The sequence below is a fragment of the Oryctolagus cuniculus genome, chromosome 12, assembly GCF_964237555.1.
Source record: "Oryctolagus cuniculus chromosome 12, mOryCun1.1, whole genome shotgun sequence".
NCBI lineage: Eukaryota > Metazoa > Chordata > Mammalia > Lagomorpha > Leporidae > Oryctolagus > Oryctolagus cuniculus.
In genome coordinates, this window is record NC_091443.1 from 66,795,693 (window position 1) to 66,812,095 (window position 16,403).

A 16,403-nucleotide genomic window follows, 5' to 3' on the forward strand; every position below is an offset into this window, starting at 1 on the left:
AGGTGAAAGGGGAACTGCTCATAGGCAACGTGGGCGCTTGGTTACACAGGCACGTCCATGGCATTTGGAATCACAAGACCATAGTGCGGGTCCCAGCCTTGCCCCTTGCCAGCTGTGTGACTGCAGGCAAGGCCTTCCTGAGCCTCGGTGTCCTTACCTGCGAGCAGTGGACCGCAAGGGCAGCTACTTAAGAAAGTTGTTGGGAACAGCCCAAGAGAAGGGCCAAAGCGTGTGCCTTGCAGCGAGGATCACATAGCTGTGAAGTTCTTCAAATTATTAAACACAGTGACGATTACATTTGCAAGTCTACACTTAGATAGGCACCGAGACAACTGAAAATATGTCCACGCTCATGAATGTTAACATTGACACCACTTGTAACAGCCCGATGATGGAAACAACCCGTCCATCTTCCAGTGGACTGTGTTCATCAACTGATCAATGAATGAACACGCAGTATGTTATGGTATGATGGAATATTATTCATGAGCACAAAAGAATTAGGAACTGACACATGCCACAACACAGGTGAATCTTGAAAATGCCATGCCAATTCACTGCTGGATTCTACCAGATATTTAAAGGAGAACTAATTCCAATTCTTCTCAAGCTACCCAAAACAAACCAAAGTGAGGAAATCCTCCCAAACTTCAATGAAGCCAGCATCACCTTAATGCCTAAACCTGAAAAAGATACCAGAGAAAGAGAACTACAGACCAATTTCCCTGGCAAAAATAGATGCAAAAATCCTCAACAAAATACTAGCCAAAAGAATCCAACAACACATCAGAAAGATCATTCACTTGGACCAAGTGGGATTTATCCCTGGTATGCAAGGATGGTTCAGCATTTGCAAATCAATCAATGTAAAACATCACCATCAATAACTGAAGAACAAAAACCATATGGTTATCTCTAGATGCACAGAAAGCATTTGATAAAATACAAGACCCATTCATGATGAAAACTAAGCAAACTGGATATATTCCTCAATACAATCAAGGCAATTTATGACAAACCCACTGCCAGTGTCTCATTAAATGGGGAGAAGCTGGAAGCATTTCCACTGAGATCCAGAACCAGACAAGGATGCTCACTCTCACCAGTGATATTCAATAGAGTCCTGGAAGTTTTAGCAGAGCTGTTTGTGGGGAGCAATTCGGACTAGACTAAGTTACTGGAATTAAGACTTATTCTATGCATCTGCTCTCCCACTGTGGGGAGCAACTCGGACTATATTGTTACTGGAATTAAGACTTATTCTATGCATCTGCTCTCCCACAATATGGCGCTGGGAGAGAAGAAAGAGGCTTCTACACAGCTGCCTCCAGTTCAACCAAGGAACTGTAGGACCTGCTCCTGGTTGGAGGAGAGCAGCGTACTCGGCGTGTGGGCAGCCGAGTTGGGATTGGCGGAGGAGGACTATAAAGGAGGAGAGAGACGGCATGCACCAGGAACATCTATGGGGAACATCTAAGGGAACCCGTGCAGCCCCCGAGAGAACCGGCCGGCGGTATGCCGCTCCCCTGCGGAAGTGGGGAATGTGGCCAGGGGGAACTGCCCTTCCACGGAGGTGGAAGGGACAGTAGCCAACCCGGGAAGAACCAGCAGCAAACCCGGGGAGGGCCGAGCAGACGAAAGAACAGCGCAGGGTCCTGTGTCGTTCCTCCACGAAAACGGGGAGCGACACTGTTAAGCTAGAAAAAAGAAATCAAAGGCATACAAATTGGGAAGGAGGAAGTCAAACTATCTCTATTTGCAGATGACATGATTCTATATACAGGGGATCCAAAAGACTCCACTAAGAGACTACTGGAATGCATAGAAGAGTTTGGTAAAGTGGCAGGATATAAAATCAGCACACAAAAATCAATAGTCTTTGTATACACAGACAATGTCATGGCCAAGAAAGAACTTTTAAGAACAGGGTTGGCACTGAGGCATAGTGGGTAAAGCCACTGCGTGCAATGCCAGCATCCCATATGTGTGCTGGTTCAAATCCTGGCTGCTCAACTTCTGATCTAGCTCTCTCTATGGCCTGGAAAACAGTAGAAGATGACCCAAGTCCTTGGGACATTGCACATGTATATGAGACCTGAAAGAAGCTCCTGGCTCCTGGCTTTGGATCAGCCCTGCTCTGGCCATTGCAGTCATTTGGGGAGTGAACCAGTGGGTTGAAAACCTGTCTGTCTGTCTCTCTCTCTCTTACTCTCTCTCTCCTCTCTCTCTGGAACTCTGCCTTTCAAATAAATAGATCTTTTTTTTTTGACAGGCAGAGTGGACAGTGAGAGAGAGAGACAGAGAGAGAAAGGTCTTCCTTTGCTGTTGGTTCACCCTCCAATGGCCGCCACGGCTGGCGCGCTGTGGCCGGCGTACCGCGCTGATCCAATGGCAGGAGCCAGGTACTTATCCTGGTCTCCCATGGGGTACAGGGCCCAAGCACTTGGGCCATCCTCCACTGCACTCCCTGGCCACAGCAGAGAGCTGGCCTGGAAGAGGGGCAACCGGGACAGAATCCGGCGCCCCGACCGGGACTAGAACCCGGTGTGCTGGCGCCGTAAGGCGGAGGATTAGCCTAATGAGCCATGGCGCCAGCCAATAGATCAATCTTTAAAAAAATAACTTCTAAGATCAATCTCCTTCATAATAGCTGAAAAAAAAAAACACAAATACCTTGGAATAAATATAACCAAGGACGTCAAAGATCTCTACAATGAGAATTACAAAACATTAAAGAAAGAAATAGAAGACGACACACACACACAAAAAAAAAATGGAAAAAATCTTCTATATTCATGGATTGGAAGGATCAATATCACCAAAATGTCCATACTACCAAAACCAATTTACAGATTCAATGCAATACCAATCAAAATACCAAAGACATTTTTCTCAGATATAGAAAAAATTATGCTGAAATTCATATGGAAACACAGGAGACCCTGAACAGCTAAAACAATTTTATACAACAAAAACAAAGCCGGAAGCATCACAATACCAGATTTCAAGACATACTACAGGGCAGTTATAATCAAAAGAGCATGGTGCTGGTACAAAAACAGATCTATAGGACAATGGAACAGAATAGAAATGCCAGAAATGGGGCTGGTGCTGTGGCGTAGTGGGTTAAGGCCCTGGCCTGAGGCACCAGCATCCTGTATGGGCACCAATTCTAGTCCTAGCTGCTCCTCTTCCAATCCAGCTCTCTGCTATGGCCTGGGAAGGCAGTGGAGGATAGCCTCGGGCCCCTGCACCTGCATGGGAGACCCAACAGAGACTCCTGGCTCTTGGCTTTGGATTGGTGCAGCTTGGGCCGTTGCAGCCATCTAGGGGATGAACCAGCAGATGGAGGACCTCTCTCTCTCTGTCTCTGCCTTTCTCTGTAACTCTGTCTTTAAAATAAATAAAATACATCTTTAAAAAAAAAGAAATGCTAGAAATCAACCCATGCATCTACAACCAACTTTTCTTTGACAAAGGAGCTAAAACCAATCCCTGGAGCAGAAAAGTATCTTCAACAAATGGTGTGGGAAAACTGGATCTCCATATACAGTATGAAGCAAGACTCCTACCTTACATCTGACACAAAAATCTACTCAAAATAGATTAAAGACCTAAATCTAAGACCTGATACCATCAAATTATTAGAGAATATTGGTGAAACTTTGCAGGACACTGGCATAGGCAAAGAGTTCTTGGAAAAGATGCCAGAGGCACAGGCAAACAAAGCCAAAATGGACAAATAGGATTGCATCAAATTGAGAAGCTTCTGCACTGTAAAGGATACACTCAGCAAAGTGAAGAGGCAACCGACAGAATGGAAGAAATTATTTGAAAACTATGCAATTTATAAAGGATTACTATCCAGAATATATAAAGAGATCTAGAAACTCAACAAACAACCCAGTTAAGAAATGGGCAAAGGACTTAAACAGACATTTTTCAAAAGAGGAAATCCAAATTGCCCACAGATACATGAAAAAATACTCAGGATCACTAGCCATCAGGGAAATGCAAATCAAAACCACAAGGAGGTTTCGCCTTACCCCCATTAGAATGGCTTTCATACAGAAATCAGCAAACAGTGCTGGTGAGGATGTGGGGAAAAAGGCACCCTAATCTACTGTTGATGGGAATGTAAACTGGTACAGACACTGTGGAAGACAGTATGGAGATATCTCAGAAACCTGAATACAGATCAGTGATCCCACTCCTTGGAATTTACCCAAGGGAAATAAAATCAACATATGAAAGAGTTATCTGTACCCCCATGTTTATTGCAGCTCAATTCACAACAACTAAGATATGGAATCAACACAAATGTTCCTCAACTGAAGAGCTTAAGACTGGATAAAGAAATTATAGGATATATACACCATGGAATACTACACAGCAGTAAAAAAAAATGAAACCTTGTCATTTGCAACAAAATGGATGAAACTGGAAAACATTATACTTAATGAAATAAGCCAGTCCCAAAAGGACAATTACCTTATCTGTGATACCTGATCTGTGATAACAGAGAACCTAAAAGGTAATCTGTTGAAAGTGAAATTGACACTTTAAGATGCAATGACTTTGAACAGCCCTTGTTTCAACTACTGAGGAGCAAGTTTTTTTTTTTTTTAATACAGTTTGTTGAATTCTTTATTTAGCACAGAGTTAATCATTTGTGTATATATATATATATATTTTTTTTTTTGACAGGCAGAGTGGACAGTGAGAGAGAGAGACAGAGAGAGAAAGGTCTTCCTTTTTGCCGTTGGTTCACCCTCCAATGGCTGCCACGGCTGGCGCGCTGCGGCCGGCGCACCGCGCTGATCCAATGGCAGGAGCCAGGTACTTATCCTGGTCTCCCATGCGGTGCAGGGCCCAAGTATCTGGGTCATCCTCCACTGCACTCCCTGGCCACAGCAGAGAGCTGGCCTGGAAGAGGGGCAACCGGGACAGAATCCGGTGCCCCAACCAGGACTAGAACCCGGTGTGCCGGCGCCGCAAGGTGGAGGATTAGCCTAGTGAGCTGCGGTGCTGGCCCATTTGTGTATAAATTAATTGAAAATAGAGGGGCTGGCACTGCAGCATGGTGGGCTACATCTCTGCCTGCAGTGCCAGCATCCCATGTGGGCACCAGTTGTAGTCCCAGATGCTCTACTTCCGATCCAGCTCTCTGCTATAGCCTAGGAAAGAAAAAGAAGATGGCCCATGTGCTTGGGCCCCTGCACATGTGTGGGAGACCAGGAAGAAGCTCCTGGCTCCTGGCTTTGGATTGGCTCACCTCCAGCCATTGCAGTCACTTGGAGAGTGAACCAGCAGATGGAAGACCTTTCTCTCTGTCTTTCCCTCTCTGTGTCTGTAACTCTACCTCTCAAATAAGTAAATAAATAAATAAAATCTTTAAAAAAATAAATGGAAGGACTAAGGGCAACTGAAAAATATATATAAAAAAGAGAAAATAGATCTTAGTGAAAACTAAGAATGGGAATAGGAGAGGGAGAAGGAGGATGGGTGGGAGTGTGGGTAACAGTGGGAAGAATCACTATGCTCCTAAAGTTATACTTATGAAACATGGAGTTTATATTACTTAAATAAAAGGTTTTTGGGAAAAACAAATAAACAAAAAGACTAAAATTTTTTGGGAAAATTTAATCATCTCTTCAGAAAATTATTTTCCCTTATTACAAAAATCAGTAAAACAGAAAAGAGGAGGCCATGCTGAATGAACCTAGTCAGTTAAAAAGACCTTCTGTTTCTGGCATGTGAGCCTCAGCCACCAGGGAGGGGCAGGACTTGGAATGACTGGCCCTGAGACACAGTGGGACTTTGGAGAGTAAACCAGCAGATGGGAATACTCTTTGTCTCTTTCTCTTTCTCCCTCTCTCCATTCCTTTCCACCAAAAAAACAGATAAATAAATAAAAATAAAAATGGACTCTTAGAGTCAGGTTTGTATTGACGGCATCTGGGCCCAGGGAATAAACTATGTGTTTTGTAAACATTTCTGCTTAATGCATTGTTTTTTTTTTTTTTTTTTTTTGACAGGCAGAGTGGACAGTGAGAGAGAGAGACAGAGAGAAAGGTCTTCCTTTTGCCGTTGGTTCACCCTCCAATGGCCGCCGCGGCCGGCGCGCTGCGGCCGGCGCACCGCGCTGATCCGATGGCAGGAGCCAGGAGCCAGGTGCTTTTCCTGGTCTCCCATGGGGTGCAGGGCCCAAGCACCTGGGCCATCCTCCACTGCACTCCCTGGCCACAGCAGAGGGCTGGCCTGGAAGAGGGGCAACCGGGACAGAATCCGGCGCCCCGACCGGGACTAGAACCCGGTGTGCCGGCGCCGCTAGGCGGAGGATTAGCCTAGTGAGCCGCGGCGCCGGCCCTAATGCATTGTTATTATTGCCCTTTCCTCAGTGTCTGTAGTGATTCAAACACTTGGCTGCAGGCACAAAGTCACTAACCCAAGGGCACAGCAAAAGCTGTTTAAAAATAACTGGCACAGAGACACTGGAAAGCCCTGCAGCTGGGTTTCCTCCTGTCTCAGCAGTGCTGCGTGGTGGGGATTAACCTCTGAGCACCAGGTCCTGTTCCTGCCAGGAGGCACCAGAGCTGACCCGGCAGATGGAGCAGAGATTTGGGTCAGGAGAGGGTGGCTGTTGGGAAGAGGATGCCTTGACGAGGCAGCCTACCTCAGCTGGAGGGTGGGCCCCAAGATACCTTCCCTTCATCACACAGGCAGGGTCCACATGTTGGAAGTCCTGACACCATAGGTTTAGAAGGTCAGGCATTCAAGTGTGGAGGTCTCACTATATCTGTATGTATATACACACATGTACACACATATACATCTGTACTGGTGCTGAACAGGCTGGCAGGAAATGTCTAACAGATGAAGGTGTATACAATGAGGTGGCTTAGAGTGGCCCATGTGGCTGCAGTGGGGGAAATATAAATGAGCACAAAAATGACAGGAGTGGGGGCCAGTGCTGTGGTTAAAGCCAGTGTCTGCAATGCCAGCATCCCATATGGGGACCAGTTTGAGTCCCAGCTGCCTTTTTTTTTTTTATTATTATTTATTTGAAAGAGTTACAGAGGGAGGCAGTGAGAAAGAAAGAAAGAAAGAGAGAGAGAGAGAGAGAGAGAGAGAGGTTTTCCATCTGCTGGTTCATTTCCCAAATGGCCTCAGTGGCAGAAGCTGAGGTGATCTGAAGCCAGGAGCCAGGAGCCTCTCCTGGGTCTCTTATGTGGGTGCATGGGCCCAAGCACTTCGGCCATCCTCTGTCGCTTTCCCTGGTGCATTAGCAGGGAGCTGGATGGGAGGTGGAGCAGCCGGGACTTGAACCAGCGCCTATAAGGGATGCCAGTGCTGCAGGCTGGGGCTTTAACCTGCTGCACTACAGTGTTGGCCCTATTCCTCTTCTTCCTCTTTTTTTTTTTTTTTTTTTTTTTTTTTTTTTTTTTTACAGGCAGAGTGGACAGTGAGAGACAGAGAGAAAGGTCTTCCTTTTGCCGTTGGTTCACCCTCCAATGGCCGCCACGGCCAGCACGCTGCAGCCGGCGCATTGCGCTGATCCAAAGCCAGGAGCCCAGTGCTTCTCCTGGTCTCCCATGCAGGTGCAGGGCCCAAGGACTTGGGCCATCCTCTACTGCACTCCCTGGCCACAGTAGAGAGCTGGCCTGGAAGAGGGGCAACCGGGACAGAATCCGGCACCCTGACCGGGACTAGAACCCGGTGTGCTGGTGCCACAAGGCGGAGGATTAGCCTAGTGAGCCATGGCGCCGGCCCCCTATTCCTCTTCTAATCCAGCTCCCTGCTAATGTGTCTGGGAAAGCACTGGAAGATAGCCTAAGTCCTTGGGCCCCTGCACCCACCTGGGAGACCTGGACAAAGCTTTGGCCTGGTCTAACCCTGGCCATTGTAGCCATTTGGGGAGTGAACCAGCAGATGAAAGATCTGTCTCTTTCAAATAAATAATTAAATAAATCTTAAGAATAAAAATGACAGGGGTGGCGTCTTACAATACCCCTGAGACTGAGAAAAGGCCTAGAAGGAACAGGTGGAGGAATGGAACCCAAAGGTCAGGCCTGCAGGAGAGAGTGGATGGCTGGAAACGGTGGGGACAGAAGCAGAGGAGGGAGGCGGGAGGCGGGAGGCAGGATGCAGGCAGGGGAAGGTTTCCCCTGCTTCTCCCACTGCATGCGGACAGTGAGAGCTGGAAGAGCACCCTCATCAGAACCACAGGGCTGTGGGCTCTGGGCCAGGCCATTCAGGATGGGGCCTGGCTCTGCCACCCATTGTCTGACTATGGCCAGGCCATTAATTTCTCCATGTTTCAGACTCCTCATCATAAAACCAGGGTTGAAAATATCTACCTCATAGGTCACACCCAGTGAGTGGCCAGTTATGCCAGTAGCTATGCTGTTATCAATACCACAGCTACTACTGGTCAGCAAGGTTTGTTGAACTTATAGAAATATTTTTCAGAACATAACATTTAACTATTTGCCTGATGCTGATGGATTCAAGCTTTTGCTGGTTAGGGAAGGAGGTTGTGGGCAGTTAGAAAGGAGAAACCACTCGTCGTTCGCAGACCACGGAGGAGGAGGATTTGAGTGATCCATGGGTCTGCAGTGAGTGGTGGGGAAGTGGCCAGAAGCCACGACACAGAGCTCTCGGAGGCATCCCAGTGACGGGGTCCCTCTGGCCAGGGTAAAGAGACGTCCTCCCATGAGGTGGGTGGGGCACCCAGGTTTTTCTGGTTGGCGCTGGCTTCCACGTGGAGGCAGGAGTTGCAGCTGTGGGCAGCAGCCCCTCCTGACCAGACTGCTCACCTGGAGCAGGGAGTGAACTGGACTCAACCTCAGTGAGCCACATCGTTCCACTAAGTAATACTGGAGCCCTGAGCAATCTTAACCCAGCCTCTCACATGAAGAAAGCAATTCTCTAAGCTGCTTCAAATGTAACAGCTGCAGGTGAAGGTCACTGCAAGAACGCAGCACTTGGGTCCGCAGGGGTGGCGGGCGGCTGGGTTGGTGTCTGCTGGTTTCTGGCACAGGAGCCTCAGCAACGAGGGAGGGGCGGGACTTGGAATGACAGTGAGAAATCTCACATCCCTGCTGGCATGAAAACACAAGCAGGGAGCCACACTGACACCTTCTCTGGAACTTCCCCAGCCTCTCCCATGTCATTCTTACCAGCTTGCCCTTGTGGTTTGTGTGCAAAATAACAAGTTGACAAAGATAGAAAGGAATGAGGTGGAGGAGAGAAGTGGCAGCACTCACCTGCTCCTCAGCTCTTCCACCTCCCTGTCTCATCCCCCGACCCCCCCACCCCCGGTTCCATGAAATCAGGACTTGGAGGACCGAGGCACTAACGGGTCTGGGAGGTGGGATAAAAACTCCCACCTGACAGATTCCCTGCAGGTATGGCCCGATGCCAGCCTCACTCTACAGCAGAGAGCAAAGAATCCAGTTCCCTTCCTCGGCTGTGAGGCAAACAAAATACTGCTTTCAACTTTTCACCTTTGTGTAGAGTGTCAGTTGTGGGGCCAGCACTGTGGTGTAGTGGGTAAAGCATCTGCTTGCAAAGCCGGCATCTCATATGGGTGCCAGTTCAAGTCCCGCTGCTTCATTTCCAATCTAGCTTCCTGTCAATGACCTGGGGAAACAGCAGAAGATGGCCCAGGTGCTTGGGCCCCTGCACCCACGTGGGAGACCCAGAAGAAGCTCCTGGCTCCTGGTTTGGAATCAGCTTAGCTCTGGCCACTGGGGCCATTTGGGGAGTGAACTAGTGGATGGAAGATCCTCTCTCTTCCTCCCTCCCTCTCTCCTCTGTAACTCTGCCTTTCAAATAAAATAAATAGAAAAAAAAAAGTGTCAGTCGCAGCTTAGCACCCCAGCTCTACTTACTTGCATTATGACTTAACTTCTCCAAACCTCAGATTTCTCATTCATAAAATGATGATCATAAAAACTTCGAGAAATAATAATTCCATCTGACTTTAGGGAGATGGCCTGAATGCCTCACTGCCAGGGCATGGCCAGCTGCGTTCTTGGGGAAGGATGATCTGCATTTATTCACATGTTCCAGTGGAACCCACCAGCAAACTGGACCTGCCTCAATTCAGCACCACCAAATGTTCACCCTGAGATCGTCATTCTGACCAGAGGAGGATTCTGGGGCCTCAGAGCATTGATGGTTTTTACAAGCAGGAACATCTAGGCATCCCTGCCCAAGCTCCCAGGTTCCACCCGGAGATACAAGCCAAGCAGGCTCCTATCTGCTACCACTTGGACAAACATCTTGGGTAGGATGAGTCGGGACCACTGCACTTAGTGGTTGGGTTTTCAGGGTCATCCTGTCCCCTACTTGGGGGCATGACTCAAACTAATTCAATCGTAGTAGATGAAGCCTCTACCATTCTTAAGGGGTCTTAGAGAAGATGATTCCATGTGTTATAACACACCTAGGCCCATTTCTGAAAGAGCCCATGGTTAGGAGCCTTCAGTCAGTTATGAAAACTACCCAGTTTCAATAAACTTAAACTTGGCCACAAGAAACTAGGATGGAAATGGAAGAAGAGGCCATGCACCACAGGAGGCTTGGTGCTGCTCCCTGACACCTTGGAAATGGATCCATCTGAGTGCCTTTGGTCAAATTCTTCATTTCAGCAGCGAACCCAATGCCTTATAGCACAACCAAGAGAGGCTCGCTTATGGGAGAGTCACTTCTGATCTTTCTTATTCTAGTTTTCTCGAGTCAGAAGCAACCAGCCAAGATGGAGGAAGAAGTTCTTATGCAGAGAGGAGGTTAGGTGGCTACATAATGAAAGTAATGGTCCTCTTTTGGGGCTAGAGGAAAAAATAGTGCAATTTTATTTTTGGTGGTTGATCTTACCTAGATCCTGTTGAAATCAATTTTTTCCTAGTCTACACACAGCAGAACACACTGGTAAACTTATATTTTTATATGATGATTCCAGTAATCTCCTAGGTCTGTGTCCTCTTCATCAGAATTGGCAGTGAGGCATGCTTGGTTCCTAAATAGATGCCGTCTCCCCAGGAGGGGGACCATAAATGGTAACTGAAAAAGCATAGCGTGGAGACAGACAACTCTAAGTCCAAGTTTCAGGGCTGTCCTCACCACGTTAGTTGGGCATGTTAGTTCATACTCAGAGGGGACTTCTTATGTCCCTGTTATCTATCCTTATCTGTACCTTCAAGGGCTCAGCACTCTTATTATAAAATGAGGATGGTACAGTGATGATATAAAGAATACACAAGATGATGTATGTAAGTGCTTGGTCCATGCACATTCTCAGTAAATGCACTTTCAAGACTCACGATAAGAATGCCGGATACCAGCTGGGTGCCTCGACTGGTCTAAGTGCTCCAGGAACTTTAACAGGGCAGCCTCGTTAGTAGGGTCCAAGGCGCCACAGTCTGGGCTTGCAGGAGAGTCAGGACAGACAACCAGGCTCAGCACACCTGGATAGAACAGGCTGGTGGATCGAGGCTGGTGAGGGGTTAGGGCTGTGGAACAGATGCAGCACTGGGGTGCCAGCAGTTTGCTCCACCTTGCCCTCCAGCAGCTGTCTGACTGGCAGCTTTAGGGTATGGGTATTGCTGCAAGCCAGTGAGCTAATACAGCCCTCTAGCTGTCCCAGCCTGAGTTTGTCGGAGTTCCTCTTCCTGGGCCCAGGGCAGACAAGGCCACTTTGGGCAGAAAGAAGCCACCAGTGTACACAATAGGAGCAGCAGCTTCTTAATCAGTCCAAGAAAACAGAGCCCAGCTGAAGCACTGTTCTGCTCTCATTTAATTATCGAAACGATTCCTCTTCTTCTGCCCTCCCTAGGGCTGCATGCCCCAGATTCCCTGGGCCCAGTAATTGCCTCTGTTAATAGAAATCATCGGTATTTATTACACTGAGTACGCCAGCTTATTTCAGCTCTCCTTGTAGCAGCATTAAGGAGAGTGCTTGGTAGCATATCACCAAAGTGACTCTACTTAATGACAAGAGTAAAGGCTCCCACATTGTTCGCTTCGCTTGGGAGGGTGGAGGAAGTCATGACCAGGGCTGAATGCGAGGAGCTGAGGGACCACATCTGAGGTCTGCAGCAGGACTCCAGCAGGGCCCTGGGGCTCAGGAAGCCTGATGAGATGACTGCTCCCACCTTCGCCGCATGGTAACTCTCCTGGAACTTCTGGTCTCCCCAGGGTCCCTAACAATGGGAAGTGACTTGAGTTCAAATCTTTGCTCTACCACTCAGGGCCATGTGAACTTCAGCTTCCCATTATGCCAGCCTTCTTATCTATAAAATAATATCCACCTTCCAGGGTTGGTATGAGAAAGTAACGTGCAAGGACTCCGCGGGGCTGCTGTGGATCATGCGCCACAAACATCAGCCTGCCGCCCTTCTCTTGCCAGGAGTTGATTCTCTGGGGTTGGGTGATAGGCTGTCTGGGATTGAGTCTTGCACAGGGCCTGGTATGAATGCCACTTCCTCCCTGCAGCCTCTCCAGCCTTTCTGTGTCCTGTGATGGGCAACCTACTCAACACAAGGCTGAGGGGGGTGCACATGGATTTGGGCTGGGTGCCAGGCTGGCTGCCACTACATGCAGCTCCCAGACCCCTGTGGGCAACAGTGGCCACTCCGCATCCAGTTCTGGTCAGTTGTAACCACATATGACCTCAAAGGGACCAGGCAGCTTTGGAGTCAAATGCAGAGCTGATCCAGCTTCTTCTGATGACCATATCTATCCGTAGGCAGCTCTGTATTTTAAGGTCCTACAGCGAGTCAGCAGTTCAGGGAGTGCAGTTATTGAGCACCTACTGGGTACTTTCATAGTGACAAAGAAAAAGAAGATTCAAAGGCCCCAGTAGGAGAGCAGGGCCAGTCGAGGGCCAGCCAACCCCAAAGCTCTCATCTTGCCCAGTCCCCTGGTGACACATCTCAACAGCTGGTAGAAGGAGGGGCTTAAACTACATCTACTACAGAGGGCAGTTACATAGAGAGTTTTGCTAAACCAGAATACCTATGCATCAATTCTTTATTAGAAACAGGCATGATGTTTTCTCACAGCACTGGCCCCAAGAACATGGAGGTTGTTTTGCAGGGCCATGCTAGAGGGTAGAAGCTAGGGTAGGGAGGACAACCAAGAGTGTCAGAATGTTCTCGAAGTTCATATTAAATCAAAGGCAAGAAAAAAAAATCACCATCGCCTCACCTAGTGTCCAAAGGAAAGAACAGTCTGTCCTCAAGTCACTGGTTCCTTGGTTTTTACTTTGAACTACGACCCCCTCAGAAATTCACGTGCTAAAGTTCTAAGTTCCAGTATCTCGGCACGTCACCTATTTGCAGACAGCATCTGCACAGAGACTACTGAATTAAAATGAGGTCATCAGGTCATCACCAACTGACGTCTCAGGAAGATGCCTTCCACAGGCGAGCACAGGGGCCTGGCACAGATCAGAAGGCACCCACCCTGGCCACAGTTCATCTCGGACTTCCAGCCTCCAGAACTGTGAGACGGCAAATTTCTGCTGTTTCATCTCCCCAGGCTGTGCCACTTTGTTAGGGCAGCTGTAGGGAGTTATTAAACTCTTCCTGTGACATGTACAGTGTCCTTTTACCTATCAGGAAGAACCCTGCTCCCAGCTGATACTGTCTCTCTCACAGCAGTCCGAGGTTCAGTTTAACCGGCAGTACTGGAACCTCCCCACTAACGCTGAGAGGCAGAAATGTGGAGACGGAGGCAGAGACCAGGCAGGTCAAAGGAACAGGGATGGAGTTGCAGGGGGAGGGCCGTGGCCACGAAGCGCGGGACCTATGTGTGTGATTAGAGGTTTTCATGGGCTACAGCTCCACGGCCCTGCACTGCTTTTCACGTAATGGAATTAAGTGTGACTCCATGGCAGTTCCAGGCAGTGGCTTCCACCACTGTGGTCCATAAAACAGGCTGTTGGAGAGAAGCCAGATTATGGGTTGGGGGGGGTGGTGCCATCTTCCTCCTCTCTTCATTTCCACCACATTACCCACTGCTGCTATGGCGGGGCCCAGTTTCAGTTGTGTTACTTAGACTGACGCTGCCTGGGACCGTCTGACACTGGGGTGGCGCCGCAGGAGTGTGTGGCATGGAATCCAGAGTTTTCCAAGTGCGACGTTTCCGCTGGCTGTCACTGAAAGGGCCGGGAGAGGAGACAGGGTCAGCACAGTCTCCCTGCAAGCCTTACCTTGCATGGGTGAGGGTCCACTCCATATGTCTCCAATGTCTGCGCTTTTCTTAAGAAGTTCAGCTCCGATGTTGCTGGTGATTGGCCACTGGAATGAAGACAGTAAGGTTATTTCAGGTGGGACCTGGTGCTGTGGTACAGCAGGTTGTAGCCCTGGCCTGCAACGCCAGCATCCCATCTGGGTGCCAGTTTGATTCCTAGCTGCTCCAATTTCGATCCAGCTCCCTGCTAATATGCCTGGGAAAGCAGTGGAGGATGGTCCAAGCCCTTCCAAGTCCTTGGGCTCCTGCACCCACCTGGGAGACCAAGAGGAAGCTCCTGGCTCCTGGCTTTGGATCGGCTCATCTCCAGCTATCGTGGCCATTTGAGGAGTGAACCAAATGAAGACCCCTCTCTCTCTGTTCCAACCTTTCTCTGTAACCCTTTCAAATAAATAAAATCTTAAAAAAAAAAAAAAAGATGATTTCAGGTTTCCTATCCCCCAGGCTCCTCTGAGGTAAACCCTCTATTAAGAAGTGCTCTAGGAGAGACACATCCCAAGTGTTTCCCAGGGATGTACTGCACGCTTGGTTCTAGGACACCTTTAGAGACTCTTGTTTAGAGTCAAAAGCTCAAAAGTCTTCAGGATGAGGCAGGCAACGCAAAGAAACACCTGGGCTGAGTGAACAACAGGGAGTTGTGGGGACTGTGGCAAAGGGGGGGGTGCACTGCCCACCTAACAAATACAATTGTATCTTAGCTCTGAGATTATAGTCAGGAGAGAACACAGGGTCCAGAACTGTGAAAACCTGTGATTATTTTAAACAAAAGTCACAGATACTGATGGCGTGTTCTGTTACAGTGTAACACCTGAGGGAACAAACAAAACCCATCTGTAGTCCGGCTGTTGCGGCTACAGGTTTCTTGTCTGTGGTCTAGACTGGAATACAAAGAAGGGACCCAGATGCCCTACTGTGACACCCACCCCTCTTTATTTACCAGAAGAGCACAGGAATGTGGGGGAGAAGCAGGTGGGCCAGGGCTGAGCTCCCCACATTCCACAGCCACTCTGGCTGCCCATAGGTCAGAGACCACGAACGGGAAGCAAGAGAAAAAGGAAGGAAGCAGTCCAGCTCTAAGCCATCTGAAGAGGAGGCCTCTGGCACCACTGCCTTCCCAGCTGGCTCTTTAGCAGATGAATTGACGAGCTCAAGGCAGAAACTGGCGGTGCTGCCACCATCAGGCTCCACCACAGGTCCAAAACCCAGGCAAAGCACAGGTGCTTCCTACAGGTGCAGGGGTGGCCTTGGTGTGCGGAGCAGTGGGCAGTTTGAGGTCGACAACTCTGAGGACTGGAGGACAGGAGTGGAAGTTGCTCATTCCTACACCTGTCATCTGTCTGAAGTAATGTGCAAGGCAGGAAGGTGAGGCAACCCAAGGGGGCTGAGGGCCAGAAGCCCCGTGGTGTCCCTCTTCGGGGGGAGGGGCGTTGGTCAGTCAGCCCCCTGACAGGCAGGCTTCTACTGCTACCCACTGGGAAATCTATCAGCAGTACAGGGTCTGTGTCCTCTGGAGCTCACCTTAGAGCTGGAGAATGGAAACCCAGACAGAGTTTTACATTCTCAGGGCCAGGCTGAACTTCTCCCTTCCCCCAGCACAGCTGAGACACAGGGAGGTCTTTGTAAAATGCTGTGTGGCAGGGAAAGGGTGGCAGAAGGGCAACAGAACCACTGCCCCTCCCAGGGAGCTACCCATTCTGTGCATGGAGGAGCATGGGCCCCGTGGGCTCCATTCACCCCTGGGGTCTGCTCAAACCTCCAGAGCTCTCAAAATGGGCATCATTTCCTGGGGGGGGGGGTCCTGCTTAGACCAGGTTTCGGGAGCACTGTTCCCACTACTCTGGCATCTAAAACATGCTGGCAGCTCCAGCACATCCCAGGTCTCTTCTTGGAACGAACCTAGAGGTTCCACACAAGCCCAAGTTTATTCCGAGCTTTACCACCAGGGGTCATTATTTCCCTAATAGTAATGGGAAGTGTCCTGGGACTTTGAACTTGCAAAGGCTCCTCTGTGCAGGGAGAGGGGCAGACACATCCAAGATGTCACCTCTGACACGTGTCTCCATCCCTCTGGCAGGGGCAGCAATGTGCATCCTGTAACAAATGACGGGGAAGGCGTCTGTTTACAAAGACCAGGGGGCTCT

The 16,403-nt window shown here is 49.0% G+C and overlaps 1 protein-coding gene across 1 annotated transcript in view; it reads right to left on the reverse strand.

Moving 5' to 3' along the window:
* Positions 1-16,403, reverse strand: part of FRMD5 (FERM domain containing 5) — a 372,357-nt gene that overhangs the window by 20,389 nt on the left and 335,565 nt on the right. Inside the window, exon 5 of the mRNA XM_070054852.1 lies at positions 14,222-14,309. Within this exon, the coding sequence (XP_069910953.1) occupies positions 14,222-14,309 (88 nt within the window). The remainder of the gene's footprint in view (positions 1-14,221; positions 14,310-16,403) is intronic.